The sequence below is a fragment of the Dipodomys merriami genome, unplaced genomic scaffold, assembly GCF_024711535.1.
Source record: "Dipodomys merriami isolate MVZ:Mamm:240054 unplaced genomic scaffold, mDipMer1.0.p SCAF_11, whole genome shotgun sequence".
Lineage (NCBI taxonomy): Eukaryota > Metazoa > Chordata > Mammalia > Rodentia > Heteromyidae > Dipodomys > Dipodomys merriami.
In genome coordinates this window covers 35308323-35328135 of record NW_027202382.1, presented here as the reverse complement: position 1 = coordinate 35328135, position 19813 = coordinate 35308323, and the positions used below count along the sequence as shown (strand labels likewise).

Sequence of the window (19813 nt, the reverse complement as noted above, 5' to 3'; positions counted from 1 at the left end):
CTGAGTGGCCATGTTTCGCACTGTGGTCTGACAGGGGAGACCCTCTGCTGTTGTTTGTTTCATGAACTCTCAGGAGTTTTAGCAGTACCCAGCCACCCTCGTCCTAAGTATCTCTTAGGTTCTAGCTCATTTCTGGCAGTCTGTATTTATAATTTATAAGACCTCTGCCCAGCTAGTTGGCCACAATTATCTTCATTCCTATTGGAGGATACACGGGATACACATTCCTGTTCGAGGAGGCACAGCAAGTACAAACAGTACAGGTGAAATCCCACATTTAAATTGTGTGCTGCTTTTCAAGTTGGGCTTTCTACAACATCACTGTTTATTGTCCAGTTTGGTCCTGTTGTAAAGCTGAGGAAGATGAATCCCACTGAAAGGAAAGACTTACCTACTGCCAGGCAAGCCTACACCTAGATTCCTTGGTCTCTAGCCATTGTCTCTTCAGGTGTTGTCCTCAGATCTGGCTTTCATCCTACATCTTGCCAGTACTCATTGAATGTCTCCTCATTTTCCTGTGACTGTGGTTTGAATCCTAGCTAAAATATTCTGTCTCCTTTTAAGCTAATAGTAAATCATTCAGGTTGACTGTCCCTTTCTCAAGTGCTTGGGACCAGAAAGATTTTGGAGTTAAAAAAATCTGGAATATTTACTTACACACAATGAGATTATTTTATGATGGAGTCCAAGTGTAGACATGAAATTCACTTAGTTTCATGTATATTTTCTGTATAGAGCCAAAAGACAAGTATTTAGTGTGCTGGTATTTTGACGGCAACCTGTCTTGTGAGATTAGCTGTAGAATTTTCCTTTGTGATACTATGCTTGCACCCAGAAAGTTTTAGATATTGGAGCATTTTAGAGTTGAGATTTTTTTTGTTGTTGTTGTTGTTGGTTGTGGGGCCTGAACTCTGGGCCTGGGCGCTGTCCCTCAGCTCTTCAGCTCAAGGCTAGCCCTCTACCACTTGAGCCACAGCGCCCTTTCCAGCTTTTTCTGCTTATGTGGTGCTGAGGAATCAAACTGAGGGCCTCATGCATGCAAGGCAAGCACTGTACACTGAGCCACCTTCCCAGCCCCTAGAGTTGAGATTTTTAAATTAAGGATGCCTAACCTATACTGTTTAATTAAAAAAAAAATTTTTTTTCTACAGGCCCTCATTGGTCTAGCCAACATTGCTAACCTCATATCCTTGCCCTCCTGCTGAGAACCACTGTACCCTGCTTAGTCTTGATTCAATCACCTTGCTGTTTTGAACTAGTACTGCAGTGTTTTGAAGTGGCACATCTCTGCTGTGTCCCTTGCTATCTTTATCACTTTGGTATTTGCCTTCCCGGGGCCTGTGCTTCTTCATCTGAGGGAGGGACAGCACACCTGCTCTACAGTGGTGACAGCAATAATGAGTGGGGCTAATAGGCCATTGGGGTTCCCTCCACACTGATTCTTAGTTGATCCTTTCAGGAACCAATCAGGTAAGTACTCCATCACCCTTTCTCTTTCTCTCTTTTCCTTTTACATCAGAAACAGGCACAGTGGCCAAGTCACTTGCTCAAAGTCACCTGGGCAGTAAGTATTAGGAGGCCTGGCTGCCAGCCTGCGTTGTAGACTCTGATACTCTACTGTCTTAGTATATCACACTATAGGGGTAGATGAGGACAAAATCTGAAATGAATTAATGTTCTTGCTCAGAGTCTGGCATTTAATAGGCACTCAGTAAATGACAGGCTTTGATTTGTACCAGCTCTCATGGGCATGGACAGGCAAGACTTCTGGGAAGATGGAGCTGGGTAGGTAGGCACTAAGGAAAGGGCAGGAATAGCAAGCCAGTCCCTTCCTCAGAAGCTTTCTACAGAAAGCATCTCCCAGCAGCTCTTCAATGAGATAGTGCTTATCCTGTTTTATAGAATGAGAACTTGGAGCTAAAAGAGGTTAAGTATCTATCCAAAGTCCATAACGCAAGTACGTAGGAAAGTTGGGTGTTTCATTTCTGGAGACAGGGTCTTGTTATGTAGCCCAGACTGACCTGGGTAGCTCATACTGGCCTCAAATTCAGTCTTCTTGCCTTAGCTTCCAGAGTGCTAAGATTTGAGGTGTGCATCACCACACGCAGCATTAGCTAACTAGGTCTGAAAGCCAGTCCTTGTGATACATGATTCAGGTCTACCCCTAGGTCCCTTGAGTGAGCACTGAGGCCTTTCTCCCAACATAGACACTGCCTGCGTGTTTTAGATAATTTCCTTGGTGGCTTCTCTCAGCTCTCAGAAAGAGCACAGAGATTTTCACTGCTTAAATCACCTTGGAGATATGGAAAATGTACTTTAGAATTGTATAGTCATTATCTTAAAAAGACACAGTGAGGGGACGGTGGGGTGTGGGACGAATTTGAATGGAGATTACGATGACTTGGAAATTGATATGTGTTTAGTATTGAGAGGCGCATTTCTCCTTGTTCTCACTGAAGCTGTAAATATTGATCTGATTTTTCACAACCAAAAGTATCGTTCTCGTAGAGTTGAGTCTTTTCCATTGGAAATGCCTATTACTCTTCAGGATACAGGAGGGAAAAATGGCTGGCAAATGTATTTATTACCGATTCTTCCCATGTATAATACCATTCAGGGAGGGGAAATGTGCCGGAGAAAAAGTCATAAATATTTATATTTTAATCCAATTTCCTTTCAAAATGTTCCCAATTGTATTGAAAAATTGCATCAAATGCATTTAATTTAACTCTAGGATGTGAAAGCCGCCCAAGCAGAACTGGAGAAAGCCTTTGTGGGGACAGAAATGGAGAAGGCTCTTCGGCTGAGTTTGGAAAGCCAGCTTGCAGCGATGAAGAAGATGCAGGAGGGGGACTTGGAGGTGGCTCTGGCCCTGGATGAGAAGGACAGGTCTGCTGGGATCCCTGTGAAACCCTATTACCCTGCATTTGCAGCAGGGGAAAAATATTGCTTCCCTTCCCTTTCCCTGCCTTCTCTCAGCATTCCACACGGGGCCTGAGTTGCTTACTAGAACCCACCCAATACAGGAAAACAAAACTAGGGGCAGAATCAGGATGGAAAGGAAAAGAAATAGATAGTAATAGGAGGAGAGCATTAGTAGATAAAAATTCATGTTGAAACATTGTACTTAAATACTAACTCTAGTGTTCGGTATTGGCTAAAAGCCACCTGATACCCAAACGGAAAAAAACAAAAAAAGGAAGAACCAATTGTGTGGAATTGACATTCACATTACTTGCTAGCTAAAACAAGCCACAGACTCAGGAAGTCCAGTTTTACTTGGCACTGTTAAAGGGAAATTTCGAGTTCGTGGATAATCCAGAATAAGATAGGTGCCATTTGGTTCAGAGAAGTGGATGCACAAGAGGGCTTTTTAGTTACCATATGTTGCAATTAAGCTTTCGATAAAAATTAGAAGAAACCTGAAATTTTGTTCTTACATATTGACCCTCTTGTGTTATTTGATGGTCACTAAGTGAAAAGGATGAGGCTTGCGGTAACCTTGGTTGAAGAGCCTCACGTGTTTGGAATTTGATGACATTGTTCCAAAGTTAATGATGTGTTCTACAGGATTTTGACGTGGTTGATTTTCTTGATCACTCAGTGTCCCCGGGTGGATGGGTCCCATGTTGTTTAGGCCTCTTGTCTAACTGCTGTTTGCCTTTACCCCTGTTCTGGTCCTATTTTGAGACTTGAATAAAGACTTATCTTCAGTCATGGTTTAGGAAATCAGATGATTGTTCATCTGGATTATTAGTGAGAGGAGCAATGGATGCAGAGGGAGAGCCTGTGGCCTCCAAACTTAAGTGTGCTAGCTTCAGCATTTGGAGGAACTAGTATTTGTAGGATGCAATGTAGATTTTTCTCACCTGTTTGGGAAGATGGAAGTGTTGCAATTAGGAACTGAATTCTCTGAACCTTGGTAGAGGAAGTGAGTGTGACAATTTGCCTGTTTAAGGCCTTGAGTTTTTCTTTTTTTCTTTTTTTTTTCTTTTGTCGGTTGTGGGGCTTGAACTCTGGGCTTGGGAGCTATCTCTGCGTTCTTCAGCTCAAGGTGAGTGCTCTACCGCTTGAGCCACAGCACCACTTCTGGTTTTCTAGTGGTTAATTGGAGATAAATTGAGTCTCACGACTTTTCTGCTCCGGCAGGCTTTGAACCGTGATCCTCAAATCTCAGCCTTTTCAGTAGCTAGGATTATAGGCATGAGCCACCAGCGCCCTGCTGGCCTTGGGTTTTTCTTGGCCACATTGCAGTAATAGGAGTCTTCCTGGAGGGGGCACCTTGCCAAGCTCCACTGTAATTATTGACCTTTCCAGGCAGCATCCAAGAAGTCAGGAGCCACTTGACTGAGAAATTCCCACCTAAAATTCCACATTCTCTTCCCAGCTGATTAATAGTGAAGCTCTAAGAGTCTTTTTTTTTTTTTTTTTCCAATTGTGAAAATACCGTACAGAGGGGTTACAATTACATGGGCAAGATAATGAGTACATTTCTTATCAAGCATTGTTGCTTCCTTCTTTGTTTCCCCTTCCCATCCCTTCCCATCCCTCCCTCCCTCTGCCCCCCCGTCTCCCTCCCCTCCACCCCCCCACACCCGCCAAAGTTGAAAAGTTTGTATTTCCACATAATGACTTGTACATCTCATTATGAACTTGTTTTCCTACACTATAGGTTCTAGCAGTTAAATTGGGGTAGAAGCTCAAGGAATGGAATAGAATAGAGTAGAATGTGGAATAGAATTCCAAGTGCCTGTGATGAGGAAGAAAGGAGGAGGCTGGAAGGGGTTTGCAAAGAAGTCCTGAAATAGAGCTGATTGGAAAGACCCTGTGTGTGTGTGTGTGTGTGTGTGTGTGTGTGTGTGTGTGTGTGTGTGTGTAGTTCATTGCTTCTGTTGGATCATCATGTCCTTCGTTCAACAAATGTTTCCTTCGCATCTTCTGTTCTACATAATAGGATTGGAATAAAGGACTGAATGATACCAATTAGATCATTCTCATTCATCGTCTAAATTTAAGCTTGTCATGTAGTGAGGTGGAAAGGGTAGAAGAGGCACAAACAGCACAATCATTACCAAATTTAGTTTAGAGAGACTAGAAGTTTCCTGCAGCAAGTCCAGTAGTCCTCTTTTAATCTGTAGGGAATGTGTGATTACCTGAAACCTGAGTGTATGTTTTGTCCTACTCATAATTATATTAGAAATAGTAAAGGCATCGACAACAATAATAAAGCAGACCAAACACAACAGAATTCTATAATAAAAGCCTGTGACCATGTTCTCTCTCTCAAAATACCTTACGGTACTGTGTCTTGTTGTGATGCCCCATAGGTTGATGCACAGGCATTGTGGTGTTCTGTTAGGGTTACTTGGACACAAGCACTTTGTACAGTCCATGTGATAGCCAGGATGACTTCTGAGTGACCAGTGGGTGGGTAGCATCTATAGCATGGATGATTCATGTGCCAGGTGGGAAGGAGAGGACAGTATGAGATTTCATTATACTGTAGTGTGACATCCATTTAACATTTATGAATTATTTCTATCATGTTCACTTAATATATTTGGACTGTGGTTAACTACTGTGAATCTACTTTAGGTAAATGGATAAAGATGAGCTATTGTATGAGGCTGAGGAGAAATTACTTGGACAAAGAAATGGGTGTAAGGAGTTCCAGGGATAGGAATGGTTTGTATAATAGTCCAGATGAACAGGCAGGCGGGAAAAGCCATTCAGCATGGCCAAGTATTATGTTCTGGCAGGGCAGTGGGAAGAGGTGAGAAGAGGAACACTGGGGCTGTGTGGAAGGTCTGGGTTTCATCCCGAAGGTATGTGAGAAGCCACTGGAGTGTGAGGGATGAGGTTTGGGGGCAGGACCACAGTCAGATTTAGAGAGATCCCTTGGCTGGAATGGATTTGTTTGCTCTGGGTCTTTGTAGAAGGTTGGTCTCCTGCTGATAAAGACATTTACAGGGGAGGTGATGGTGACCAGGATGGACCAGGCTTGGAAGTGAACAGGTGGAGATGGGAGAAGGTGGCGTGCATGTGAGCTTCCAGGGCTTGGTTGGCTGAGGGAAGAGCTACAGTATTACTTAACCTCTCCCAGTATGAGCAGATGAGCCATGCTAGTGTGGTTTGCTGAATTTGGGAGAAGAAAGAAGATACGCTTTTGAGTGGAACTAGTGGACAGATGATGCTTTCAGACATAGTTCAAGGAGTCTGTGAGTGGAGGCCAGAAGGTGGGTGGATACATGGATCCAGGCTGACATTAGAGGACATGCATATTCTTTCTTTAACTGAGGAGTGAGGCCTGGGGCGTTTGTGTCTGGAATGCAGAGATACACAGGGTCTTGTTTCTGTGGAGCATCCTTGTGGTTTTGTACATCCTGATGGATGTAGTCAAAGAGGTGAGTTCAGGACTCTGTGCTTGGGTGTGGGGCAGGGAAAGCCCTTCAGGAGGAACCCTGGGAGTTTCCAGCCCAGAAAGAATGCCAGGGTTCAGAGGCTGGCACGTTTCACAGGAGTGCTAGAGGAAAGCTGTCTCTGTCAGGGTGTCCTGCCTAAGTTTGACTCGCTCATTTGGGAAGGGAGTACAAAGTGTGGTAGACCACGTGGAAGTGGGGGATCAGGTCAGGGCTTCATGGAGACGGCACTTTCCTGGAGGTTCCTACAGAACTTACTGGATGGGCAGAGTCTGCTCTGTCAGTGTTGTGAATGCATCTGCCTCAGGCACAGAGGTCCCAGCCATACCCCACTCTGAGGGCAGCAGCCAGCTCTTCATTGACTTGGGTGATACTCTCTGGGGTTTAGGATCAGTGTGTTCCCTATCTGAAGCTCAGTCAAGGTCAGATGGTTAGTGTGGCTAGGTAGTTGGCTTCCGTGGTTGTGTCCTGGTGAGAAAAGTCCAGGTCTGCCACACACAAGAGTGACCCAGTATTGGACAGGCAGACTGTTACGACTAGAGGTCTGCACCTTCCTCGGATGGGCCCTGCCAGCATCTTTCTGGCTCCCAGCATCTTTTTCAGAGGCACTTATAGTCACTGCTTTCTTTCCTTCAGTCTGGCCTCTCAGCTGTTCTGTATGTTGGAGGCAGTATCTGGGAGCCCTGCAGGTTGAATGTGGCTAGCAAATACCTTTTCTTTGGTCTCCACAGAATTTTTCAGTTTGAATAGTTGCCAATATTGAAAACGGTGAATTTCACACAAAAGTATGAGTTTGTAGCTTCTCTCGAAAGCTTGAAGATGTGGCAGCGCCAGGCTCCATCTGTGGCAAGGAGGCTGCTATTCTCTGTCAGTGAGCGGAGTTTTATTTGGCCTAAGTCTCACCTCGTGATCCCAGCCCTCTACACATTTTCATCATATCTAGAACATACTTGATGCTAATTAGCAAGGAGCAAATAAACAAGTTTATTGAGTTAGCATTCTATACAACTTGGCGTGACTGTACATTTCCATTTGATTTTGGGCTTATTTTAGAGCTGAGCCCCTAGAGGGCAGTCTTGCTCCTTCCTCTACGTTTTGGGCAACACCACACAGGTTGCCTGGTGCCCCCTGCCCCATTGAAGGGCACTGCTGGATATGTCAGCCGCCTCTATCACCTGACCTTCCCTGGGGGATGCTGATTGCTTCATGAGGGTGGCCCTCTGAGCCTCTACTCTGTGTACCACGTTCAGATACTCAGAGCTCTTCTGAGTATTGAATGTTCTAAAAAAGTAGTATTTACTGCAGGTGTTACTTGCTGAGTTCTGCTGTATGCCAGGCAATGTGGATCCCCAGGCCACACAAGCACGTTGCCCCATTCTATAACCAAAGACATGCAGGTGCAGAGAGGTCACATGACTTGTGGTCAGAGACCAATTCCTGCAAGGTGGCTTGGTGGTCCAGAGAAGGATGTCTTCAGCTCTGCCTGAAGGGTATGGTGGGGCAAAGGTTCTTTGAGGAGAGGATATAGGGAGCTTATTGGATGGAGATGGGGGCAGGGTTGGGAAGGACATTCCAGGTAGAGGGTATTGATAGCACGTGCAGAGGCATGGGGGAGGTGGGGCATAAAACAGCCTGGCTTTGAAGAGAGCTGGAAGTGAGGCTGCTCAGTGGTAGTGGGGAGGCTTTCCTGGGAGATCAGCCTGCTGTCACAGCCTGCAGACTGGGCCTCAGAACCCTGGCCCAGGCATTTGGCTGTTAGCTTGAGAGTCAGTGTGTTTTTAAGCTTTGCTCTGAGAGACTGTGGAGTCACGATCCGCACAGCTCTCGAGTGGCTCCCTGTGTTTGAGCTTTGGCGACAGGCTTCTTTTGAAGAGGGGATTTCTTGGCCAAAAAGTGATTTCTTGTGAAATTATTAGTAACTACTGCTATGGATGGGGGCTGCTGAAGGGCTTCAGACAGGGTGTGACTTGACCAGGCCGTGGTCTGGCTGCTGTGGCCAGGGGATTCAGATGTTGCACAGATTCTGAGCTCTTGATCTCTGACCTGCAAAATGTAGATTGTGTGTATGTTTAGTTGTAGAGATCTGGCTCCATTTCCTAGTCTCTCTTGCTCCATGGAGCTAAGAGAACAGCTTAGAATTAATATTTAAATTTTGTTCTCTTTTAGGCTGATTGAGGAGTTGAAGCTGTCTTTGAAGAGCAAAGAAGCTTTAATTCAGTGCCTTAAAGAGGGGAAATCTCAGATGGCATCTCCTGATGAGAACGTGGCCTCTGGAGAGCTCGGAGGACTTTCTACTGCTCTGAAGGAAGCTGAGGAGGGAGACGAGGATGAGGTGAGGTGACAGGCCCAGGGATGGCGGGTAGGGCGGGGGGAGTGGCTGCCACACTTCAAATGGAGCGCCTTCAGTCTACATGGTTCACACCCTGTCGCCTTTTCTCTTCCCTCCCTGTCAGCTGAATGATCAGCAGAAGCCATCTCTGTCAGGGCCCTGGCATCTTTCCCCCCAGCCTCCTATTTATGAACAAAAAACCCAGTTCTGACTGTCTTTCACCCTGTGTTAGTTTGTTGTTGTCCAGAGACTTTATTTCCTCCTCTGGGACTTCCTAGGATGAAACTGTGGTGCATTGCACATGTCTGCCCTTCCTCTGTGATTAGAGACAATTCAAAGGTACATTTGCTATGACCCTTGAAAGCCATGAGGGGAGGCCATCCCGGGCCTGGCAGTACTCAAGGCTCAGTTACTATCGTTTCCATCCTCTTGGCTGGCTGGTCCCTATGTTGAGTTTAGAAACAGGCTCAGAGGGGTGTTAATGTTTATCTAAAGGCTTCAAGATCTGGATTACTGATAGCTGACTCCACATCCCTCTGGCCTCCCCCCTCCCTCTCCTCCCCCGCCTCTAGATGGCCTCCACTGGAGACTACTGGAAGACAGAGGGCAGGTAGGTCTTAGTGCCCACCTGCCACTCATGTTGGACCAAGGGTGGCTGCTGCATGGGTCATTCACAGTGGGGCATGTTCTGGTGGCCCAGAATGGCTCTTGATTTCTTCTGGAGCTGGGTCTTTGTGTTATCCACTGCAGTGAATTTTTTAGTTTTCACATGGAATCATCCACTGTCTCTTGTTCTTCCTTTTAAGCCTGTGTCCCACCTGTGACCCTGTTCTCTCCTAGCCCCTTCCATTTTGTCCTGAAGCACCCTGGTATACTCTTGAGCCCCGGGGGTGGGGTGGGGCAGTGGTGGCTGGTGATCAAGCAGGCTGCTGGTCTTTATGATTTTTTTTTACTCAATCCAGGAGAGGCCTTGGGTGGGGCTGAGAGAGGGAGGGCACACTGGTTTGGAGGAGCTTCATGTTGGCGAGTAAATGAGGTGCTCGCTGTAATTGTTCTGGTGAGCCTTTGGGTCATGGACACCATTTTCTCTGGTTGACTGACACCAATCAATAATGCCTTTTCTTAGGCCACACAAACGGAGCGCCAGAAGGAGAGAAATCACTTTGAAGAGAGGATCCAGGTCTGTTGATCTAATTTGAAATTTTATTGAAGATTTGCCCTGTCTTGCTTTTGCTTTATTCTGAGTGCAGCAGATAATTCGCTCTATCAGTGGCTGTCACTTACTGAGTGCCATGTGCTAGATGCCAGCTGTGCCTAAGGTACATTAGAGGGAGGGTCTCCAACTGCAGTAATAGGCAGACAGGCCCACTCTGCAGGTGTGGCACTTGACACTCAGAACAGGGTGGCCCTTTGCCCTGGGATTCAGGCCTGTCCCACAGCCCATTTGTACAGCATCCCCTGTTTAGAAGTGCTGTCTCATCTGTGTCTGGCTTGATCCTCCCCAGCCCAGGAGAGGTAGTGGTGATCAGCTTCAGAAGTGAACTCGGTCTCCCTCAATCCCAATTCTCCGCTAGCTTTTGTAGCATCAAGGAGTGAAATTAATGATCTGTTATTTCCCCCCAAATAACCGGGGCCAGTTTCAAAGACTCTGATGTGACTGAATTCAGATTCTAGAAGGCACTAGTGTACTCACAGGAATAGCTGCCACCCTTTGAGCTGGTCTGATCCCTCTCCTTGCCCAGTCCCGTTGCCGGGAGCGCTAGCAGAGAAACGTGGAGCTAATGCCACAGCGTTCAGCTCCACTTGCAAACATTAATCACAGGTTGACAGGAACGAGATAGAATAACTGCGTTTGAGTGTTCTCTTAAAGATATATTTACAGTGCATTTTGGTGAGAATGCATCAACTTAGTGATTTTTTTTGCTAATCTAATTTAGGCACTTCAGGAGGACCTGAGAGAGAAAGAAAGAGAAATTGCTACAGAGAAGAAAAATAGTTTAAAGAGGGATAAAGCTATCCAGGGCTTAACCACGGCACTAAAATCAAAGGAAAGAGCGGTATGGCTGATGCACTTGAAGTGGAGGTTTTCTTTATTAGTTTCCATTGCTAGCCTTTCCTACCATGAAGTTTTAGCTTTAGATAAAAGTTTTAAGAGAGCTGAGATAATAGAAAGTAGGCAAAGGATCCTTTTTGTCTAGTGGAAATTCTCTTGGAGTACAGTATCAAATCTAGTGTTCTCTCTCCCCTGCCTCCCATAGGAGTTAAACATACTACTTTTAATTTTCCAATAGCCATATTAAAATGAATACAAAGAAACAAGCTAAACTAACTTTAACATGCACAGACACAATCATTTCAACATGTGATCAAATCAGTCAGAAGTATCATTGAAGTAATTAATATTTCATTTTTTCAGCACCAAGCGTTTGTAGTTGAGACACACTTGGCGAGCATTTCAGTTTATCCTCAGCTCACCATGTGGCTCAGTGTGGCTCACGAGCTCCCCCTGTGGCCAGTGGCTCCGCTGCTGCCCAGTGCAGGTGGAACCTCAGGGAGGAGGACAGAACCCTGAGACGCAGGGATTTTGGAGGCAAGGCTGTCGCTGAACCAGTTAGGTAGGAGCCAGTGGTCTGTGCTGGAGGCCGTTCTGTCCCTCAGTCAGTGAAGCAAGAGAAGAGAAGAGACCCAATTCGGCTAGCAGGTGTAGTGAGCGAGGTGGAGGTAAGGCCTCGTCACAGGAGGCACAGGGCACAGGGAGGGAAGGGAACCTGATCCAGGTAAGGGTGGGGTGAGGAGCAGGGAGGTGGGTCTTACAGGATGAGTGGTGGGGGCTTGGATGGGAGGTGGACGGGGTGCCGGGAGGGGGGGGGGGGAGGGTGCATGGTGGAGGAAGTGGGGAAGCCATTGTGGACAGGGAGAGCATTGAACATTGGTGAAGGCCTTACATTAGGAGAGAGCCTGAAATTCTAAAAGAAGCCGGGCCAGCTTCAGGGGACGCAGGGGAGGGTGGTTGAGGGGGGCTGGGAGTGTAGGTGGGAGCCAAGGGAGGCTAACTAGAACGTGGTCCCAGTGAGAGAACTGGAGAGAGAGGTGGAGGTAGATTCCAGAAGTAAGGCCACAGGCCAGAGTAGGGGAGGTCTGATGATTGGGTGTATGACTCCAGAGAGGGCCCCAGTGCAGAGCACAGGAAGTGGAGAATGGGGTGCAATGGGGCAGTGGGGGAAGGGTCTGCTCAGAAGGCACCGACAGGCCCTCCAGGAGAGCTGTGCTGCAGGCAGAGGCACGCGCAGGTCTACAGCTTCCACAGGCTCCAGCCTGGAGGGCTGATGGATGTGGGAGTTCAAGTCCTGAGAGCTGACCTGCATTCCCATGGAGAGGAGAATGGGAAGGAGGGAGGAAGGTGTCAGAACTTCAACGAGGGGCTGGGATGTATACAGGAGCAGCAGGACTGGTTTCAGGCATAGGAAATGGGTCCTAGAGTCTACTCCCTACCCTTGTCTCTCGACCCAAGGGCTCCACTAGACCCACTCGGAAGCCCAAGCTGCCAGTGTGCAGACCTTACCTTCACAGAACAACAACACGTGTGGGGACTGGGCCCCCTAGAGGTGAAGCACTGGTGAGGACTAGCCTGCCTAGAGAGCCCACAGGGGTCTTCCCTGGATTCTGAGCACTGCACAGTGGGGTGGGAAAGGCATCGGGGCTGAGCTGGGGAGGAGAGCCTGTTTGCATCCCTGCCTGCTGTGTCTTATTCCCACCCCACTCCCTCAGGTTGAGGAACTTAACGCTGAAATCAAAGATCTCAACGCTGCCTTCGCAAAAGCCAAAGAAGCCTCCCAGAAAACCCAGACCCAGGTAAGAGTTCGTGGGCCTGGTTTAAGCGACTATCTTTGATTCTGACTCCTGATGAGGTAGGTACTTTGCCGGTGAAGGGAACTGGGATGATTTTAATAAGGAGGGCCATGGTTCTTTCACAGGAAGTTCCCCACAGCCCGGGAGCTTCTCCAGCCCCCTCAGTGCGATAATGCTCCTCCCCCAGTGGAGTGCTGCTTTTACTCTGGGCCAAGTTTTAGATAGTGCAGGATACGTAGAGTATCTCATTTAATTCTTACAGCCCTGTGGGGGAAGGCAGTCCTCCATCTCAGCAAGGGGGTGCAGTGTATCCACTGTCACACAGCTACCAAGCAGCAGGGCCAGGATACAAATGTAGCAATTGCAGATTACTGCGGTATTTATTGAACACCTATTTCGTGCCCAGCTAGATCTCACTTATCTGTGCATCCTTGTAAGGAAGCGCAAGTAGCCTGGCTTTATTGGTAGGACATTCACAGGACTTGCTTAGGGTAACAGAATCAGCAAGTGGTAGAGCTGGCATTGGCCCAGAGCCAGTCTCCCTGGCCAGCCCAGTCTTCCACCTGTCATCTCGTACCTCCCTCTGGGCTGCCTACTCCCTTCTCGTCTTGGGACCTGTCTTTTCTTTTTCTTTTTTTTTGGGGGGGGTTCTAATCGTGGGGCCTGAACTCTGGGCCTGGGCGCTGTCCCTCAGCTCTTCAGCTCAAGGCTAGCACTCTACCACTTGAACCACAGCACCACTTCCAGCTTTTTTTTCTTTTTGCTTATGTGGTGCTGAGGAATCGAACCCAGGGTCTCATGCATGCAAGGCAAGCGCTCTACCACTGAGCCATCTTCCCAGCCCCTGTCTTTTCTTTTTCTAGCCTTGTTTCCTAGTGTGTGGACTGCTACTAGTCATCTTGATATTCTTGCCCTTTTCCTAATTGTAGTTTTGTGCGTGTAATTATTTCAGCATTTCCTTCCCATATTTCTAGTTTCCTTGTGCAGTTTATATCTATGACAATAACTTTGAGTCACTTGAGACCCATTGTTACAATAAGCTCATGTTACTGCAGCTCTCCTCCCACTTCCTGAGGCCATGTTGCTTTTGGTGGCAAAGTGGAAGTTGGTTCTTCAGTGGAATTTAAGACAATCATAGATTGTCCTTCACATTCTGGCCACATCCTTAGCAGAGCTTTGGCTCACAGGGGAGTAGCAGAAGTAATTGGTTTGAGTATTGGTATGCGAGCAACATGAAGGACCTTGGACTTGCCCCTTTTTTTCTGTTCTGACACGAGGGGACTTCTACACAGTGTTTTGTTTTTGTCTTGCTTTTGCGATAACAAACTTTAAAAGCTGATTTATTAGGAAAACCATCAGTGTTTTCCATTGCTTAAAAAAAAAACAACCCATACCAAGACATACTGGTAATTAATAGCCAGAAAACAGACATCTGGTATTATGCCGGTATAATGACTATGTTAGGTGCTGAAGGAAAGACAGCATTGTGGGGATTTTTTTTTTCTTTCTTGGTGGTGCTGAGCTTTGAATTTAGTGCCTTGGGCTTGCTCTTCTAGCACTCTTATCACTTGAGCCACTCTTCTAGTCCTGCTTTTGGGTGATTATTTTGGAGATGGGGTTTTGTGGATTTTTTTGTGGGCTGGCCTCGAGCCACAATCCTCTAGGTCTCAGCCTCCTAAATAGGTGTGAGTCATCAGTGCCAACTGTTACCCAGGTTTATGACATGCAGTTATTTAACAGCCTTAGTTGAAAGATGATAGAAGTGATATTTGAGCTCTTATAGTGCAGTGTCTGCTGGGTTGTTTTTCTTGCACTCCAGAGAGATCAGGAGCTGTATGTCACACTGACTGCTGGGAGAACCCTCACTGCATCTTTCTCCAGGAAGGATAAAGGAAGTGTGTTTGTGAACTTGAGAGTTTACAGTGGGACCCAAACTTATGTCTAACTCCAGAGCCCTAATTATGCGTGAGTGACTGCACATGCTAGCTCACGTGGGCTGTTTCATTTGTGGGCTAGAATGCATCTTGTGCCAGGTAATGGTGGCTTATGCCTGTAATCCTAACTGCTTAGGAGGCTGAGATCTGAGGATGGCAGTTCAAAGCCAGCCCCGGCAGGCAAGTCCATGAGATTCTTATTTCCAATTAACCATCAGAAAACTGGAAGTGGAGCTATGGCTCCAAATGGTAGAGTGCTAGCCTTGAGCAAAAGAGTTCAGGGATATAGCTCAGTGTCCAGACTCCGAGTTCAAGACCCATAACTAAAAAAAAAAAAAAAGAGAAAAGAAAAGAATGCATGTAGACACAGAAATGCATTTCTTTGGCATCTTGGGACCTGTGGGCAAATCATGTGATTTGAACGAATTGCAGCATGAGTTAAATGGCTAGCAGTCACGGGATTGACATCAGCTGGATACTGAAGCAGTAGTGAATGTTATTCCAGTCCTGGAGTGGTCACAAAGTTCAGGAGCTCAGAGACTCAGCTTCTGAAGGTAGCCCTGCCTCATGTAGGTACCATGTGAACTGGCTAATGCTCCTCTGTGCTCATTTCAAATCATTTCCAAATTGGAATTGGTATCCCCTCCAGCTATGAGAGTAAAAAATGCACGTTGTAAGCTGGGTGCTGGCGGCTCACGCCTTTAATCCTACTACTCAGGATGTGGAGATCTGAGAATCATGGTTCAAAGCCAGATGGGTAGGAAAATCTGTGAGGCTCTTTATGTCCAGTAAACTACCAAAAAGCCAGAAGTGGAGCTCTGACTCAACTGGTAGAGTGCTAGCCTTGAGCAAAAAAGCTCAAGGACAGTGTCCAGGCCATGAGTTCGAGCCCTAGGCCCAGCACACACACATATAAAAAAAGAGCACATTGTAGGATATGTATAAAATTCTTAAAGCAGAAAAAAGAAGTTGACAGAAATCACCTATAAGCTCACTTTTAAATGTTTATTATTAACACTTTGACCCTCTCAGTACACATTTATATGTATGTGCTCCAGTCCTTTTTTGCTTTATAGTTATTTCTCAAGGTTTCTCTCTCTTCTCTCCCCCTCCCTCCTCCCAGCTTAATCTTTCTACCTGTTCCTTTTGTGTTGCTGGGATTATGGATTTGTACCATCATGCCCAACTTACTTGTTGAGCTCTCCTCAAACTATGATCCTTTCAATCTCTACCTCCTGAACAGCTGGGATTATAGGTATGTGCTACCTTGTCTGGTCCCAGTCTTTTTTATTTTACTTTGAGATATTTTTTTCTTCAGAGATAATTGTCTCCCAAGTCCTGGAGCTAACATTGGTCTTAAACCCAGACCCATCTTACTTTTTATTAAGATCTTCATGTTTTTATAGTGGGCAAGAGTGATTTAATGTTATATTTGACCTTTAGTTTCCAACGTGTTTAATTGTGCCAAATATTTGCTACCTGGGTATCATTCAGAAAAAGGTAAAAAGCCCTCTAGGAAAGTTTTTCAAAGGGTCATTTAAGGAAGATGCAACACAGAATGTGTTTTTATGCAATGAATAGAATCTGTGCACTGGACTTCTTCAAGCTTAGGTTTTGTCATTGTTATATGTGATGGCGGCAGATCCTTTACCACTGGATAATAACAGTGAATAATTATGTTCAGAAAGCCCCTAACAGGTGCTCCCGTCTCTGTCTTTGCATCACGTCCATTCTTCCTGCGTGGTCACTGGAGTCTGCCCTGCTGAGGGGAGGAACATAGGCTCCCAGCCACTCCGGGCCCAGATTCAGGCATGAGGTCTAATGATACACTACTTATTCAGAAGTTCTAAGCCTAAGTTACTTCCATGGGCATAATAATGATGTGTGAAAAATATGATACATGTAAGAGTGCTTCTTTCATTATGTTTGGTTTTTTTTTGACAGTACTAGGCTTGAAGTCAAGGCCTTGTATTTGCTAGCCAGTTGTTCTACCACCTGAGCCATGCTTCTAGACCATTTTGCTTTTGTTATTTTTCTAATAGGATCTTGCTTTTTGCCTAGACTGGCCTGGACAGTGATCTTCCTACTTATGCTTCCTATGTAGCTGGGTTGACAAGTACTCCACACCATGCCCAGCTTTTTAATTGGTTGAAGTGAGGTCTCACATGCTTTTTGCCCTGGCTGCAATTGAACTTTGGTCTTCCTGGTCTTTGAATCCTGAATAGCTAGGATTATAGGTGGGGGCTACCATGCCTGGCTTTAGCTGCTATAGTGTAGTCAGAGTTAAATAAAAGGAAGGGGCAAATATTGCTCAAGATGATCATTTTCTGGTCATTGTTGACTTTTTTTTTGTCTGTTGAGTTTATTTAAGCACTGTCACAGAAATTAAAAAAATGATCTCATGATCTAGGTTTTCTGCTCCTTTTTATTTAATTCCGATTTGTGTTAGAATTTGAATGGTGCTCACTCTCATCTTATGTTGCTGTAACGTGGTGTCCTACATTGCCAGAAATGTGGGGCCCTGCACCTGTGCTTGAGAAAACCTAAGACAGCAGAGGTACCCTGCCCCTCACTTAGCTGTAGTCTTGCTTATTTCCTAAACAACCAGCTTGATACCCTGACTATCTGGTGATAGGGGCAGAGATGAATTTCCTAGAAATGCCAGTAAACTGGGGCCTTCTTCATTCCAGTCTGGGTTGTGACTTTGACAACTCAATTGCCCTTCTTATTTATTTTTTAAAAATTGATACCAGAGTTGGGACACAAGGCCTTGAGATTGCTGGGCGTGCTTGCTTGGCACTCTACCACTTGGCCATGACCCTAGCCAAGTCTTACAGATTTTCCTGTTTTGGCTGACTTTGAACTCTGGTCCTCAGGATATCAGCCACTTGAATGGTTAGGATTATAGGCATGAGCCCCTAGTACCCAGCTTGCCATTTGTTTTTTAATTTGCTGATCAAAAGAATAAATGTACAAAGTTTTTCTCCCAATTAGAAATATATACATGTTTCAGAAATATTTCTAGAAAATTAGAATGAAGGGGGAAAAAAAAGAGAAATCTAGAAATCACCTAAGCAGTATCACCAATCTTCTAGGCTTTCTTACATGTGTAGTTTTTTTCTTTTAAGATCATTTGCAGTGGTGCTGTTTTATTTTCATATAGCATTGTTATTGAGTCTTTTCATTGTGTGTCACAGTTTATTTTTATGGTATTGCATATTTAGGTGGCTTCTTAGTTTTTGCTGTTGTTAGTAAGTCTGTGATGGATGACTTTGTATATAAGGCTTCCCCTGTATTTGGATTCTTCCAGGATTGAGTGGAGTAACTGGGATGCGTGTGAGCCTGCTCTGCTGAGCACATGTGCTTGACATGCAGGGTTGTGTTCATTTGTATTCTTTCTAGCTTACTTCCTGGCTTCTAGGGGCATAGCCAGTTCTTGAAGAATCAGTAGGAAAGGTGTCATATCATAAGCTCAACTAGTATCAAAAGCTCTGAGAACAATCTTATTGGGCTGGAGGTGTGGTGTAAGTGGCAGAGCTCTCTGCCTAAGAGGTGTGAAGCCCTGAATTCAAACCTCAGTACCATTAAAAAAAATCTTAGTTGACAACTGGGAATGTGTTTCACTTTGTTTCTTTTTGATTATTGGTGAATTAATGAGTTTAAGATATTCTTGACCCCTTTAGCTTTTGGTCCTTGCTGAAGTCCAGGTTTCCTGAAGCTCTCCAAGGGACCACTGTGCTGACCACTCGCTCCCTTTTCTTGGGATGCCTGTGGGTCAGAGCCAGACTAACATAGGAGACCATTATTGGCTTTTGGATTCAGATCTGCTTTACAAAGGAAGCTCTTCATTTCCTGCTTCTTTGTGTTTTATGGCACTAGGGATCAAACCCAGGGTCTTATACCTGCTAGCCTGGTGCTCTGCCTCCAAGCTCCCTGCCCCCACAACACTGGCCATCTATCTGATCTGCCCAAGGGACCCCTGAATGCTGGTGCACCTTCCACCACTGAACTATGTCTAAAGTGACTGCATTAAGTTTTCTTTAATTCATTTATTAAAGTAACATGCTCTCTTGGAAATGAAGTGAAATGTAAACTGCAGTCCCACTCTGTGAAGTCAGTGCCGGTTAACATTTTCTTTTGTGCTTTTCCTTCATGTGTTGTGAAAAGCACTGACTTCCCTCCCTTCCCATTAGTGTCATTACAGGCACATTGTCCTGTGTTGCTTAGGGCTTGCTGTTATTTGTGGCTTGTGACTGGGTGCTGTGGATGCTCATCTTTTTCTTGGCTTCTGGGACTATGCCCTGAAGTGGGGAAGATCAGCGCCCTCCCTCCTCCTGTCCATTCTCTTCTAGGGGTCTGAAGATCACCAGGCTGCTTTGGCGGAGAAGGAAGCCCTGTTGGCTGAGCTGCACTCGGAAAACCTCACCAAGAGCACTGAGAACCACAGGCTGCGGAGGAACATGAAGAAGATGAGCCAGGAGCTGGGCGAGCTGCAGCAGGAGAAGGCGAGGCTGGAGCAAGAGCTGGACGAAGCCAGGCGGGAGGGCAGCCGAGGAGCTCGAACTGCCAACGTGAGTGTGCCTGCTGCGTGTGTTCACACCCAGTGCTGGAAACCTCATCATCCCCTCAACTAGGAAGGACCAGGGTCAGTATAATGCACTGATGTTCAGTCCATTATACTCTTTCTCTACTAGTATCAAGGTGAAATAGTTTTTTTTTTTTTTTTAAATTGTGAAAATACTGAACAGAGGGGTTACAATTGCATGGGCAAGATAATGAGTACATTTCTTATGAAGCATTGTAGCCTCCTCCTTTGTTTCTCCTTCCCGTTTTTTCCCTTCCTCCCCCCCACCCAGTACACCTCCCCCCGCACCAAAGTTGTAAAGTTCGTTTTTGACATAACGACTTGTACATCTCATTGTTGCAATGGGTCCACCTGTATCCCTATTTAAACGATTTGTTTTTTTCCCTTCCCCTCCACAAATTATACCGACATCAAATACAGTGAAAGCAGGGGTTATAGCATGGGGGAGGGACATACAAAGCAACAAAGAAATAATCTTATAAATGTGTTAGAAACAATCACATGAAAGAAAAAAAAACATTTGAATGCATATCTTAGGGTTCATTTCCCTAACATCAGCTTATCTGACCTTTTCTGCTTGACTCAGACATACACTAGTTCTTGCAAATAAGGGAAACCATGGAACCTGTTTCTTTGGGCCTGGGTGAAATAGTTTTGTGTCCTGCCTTTTGATTCTTTTCATTCTCTTGTTCACTTG

At 45.7% G+C, this 19813-nt stretch overlaps 1 protein-coding gene across 7 annotated transcripts in view; it reads left to right on the top strand.

Moving 5' to 3' along the window:
* The window catches only part of Cdk5rap2 (CDK5 regulatory subunit associated protein 2), a 178326-nt gene that overhangs the window by 37519 nt on the left and 120994 nt on the right, over nt 1–19813 (top strand). For all 7 annotated transcript variants that reach the window (XR_011369981.1, XM_070012605.1, XM_070012584.1 and 4 more), the window contains exons 7-12: nt 2735–2889; nt 8586–8751; nt 9875–9928; nt 10686–10805; nt 12517–12600; nt 18884–19102. Coding sequence is in view for 6 of the 7 variants with exons in the window: in XM_070012605.1 (XP_069868706.1) it covers nt 2735–2889; nt 8586–8751; nt 9875–9928; nt 10686–10805; nt 12517–12600; nt 18884–19102 (798 nt within the window). In the remaining variant the exon portion in view is untranslated. The remainder of the gene's footprint in view (nt 1–2734; nt 2890–8585; nt 8752–9874; nt 9929–10685; nt 10806–12516; nt 12601–18883; nt 19103–19813) is intronic.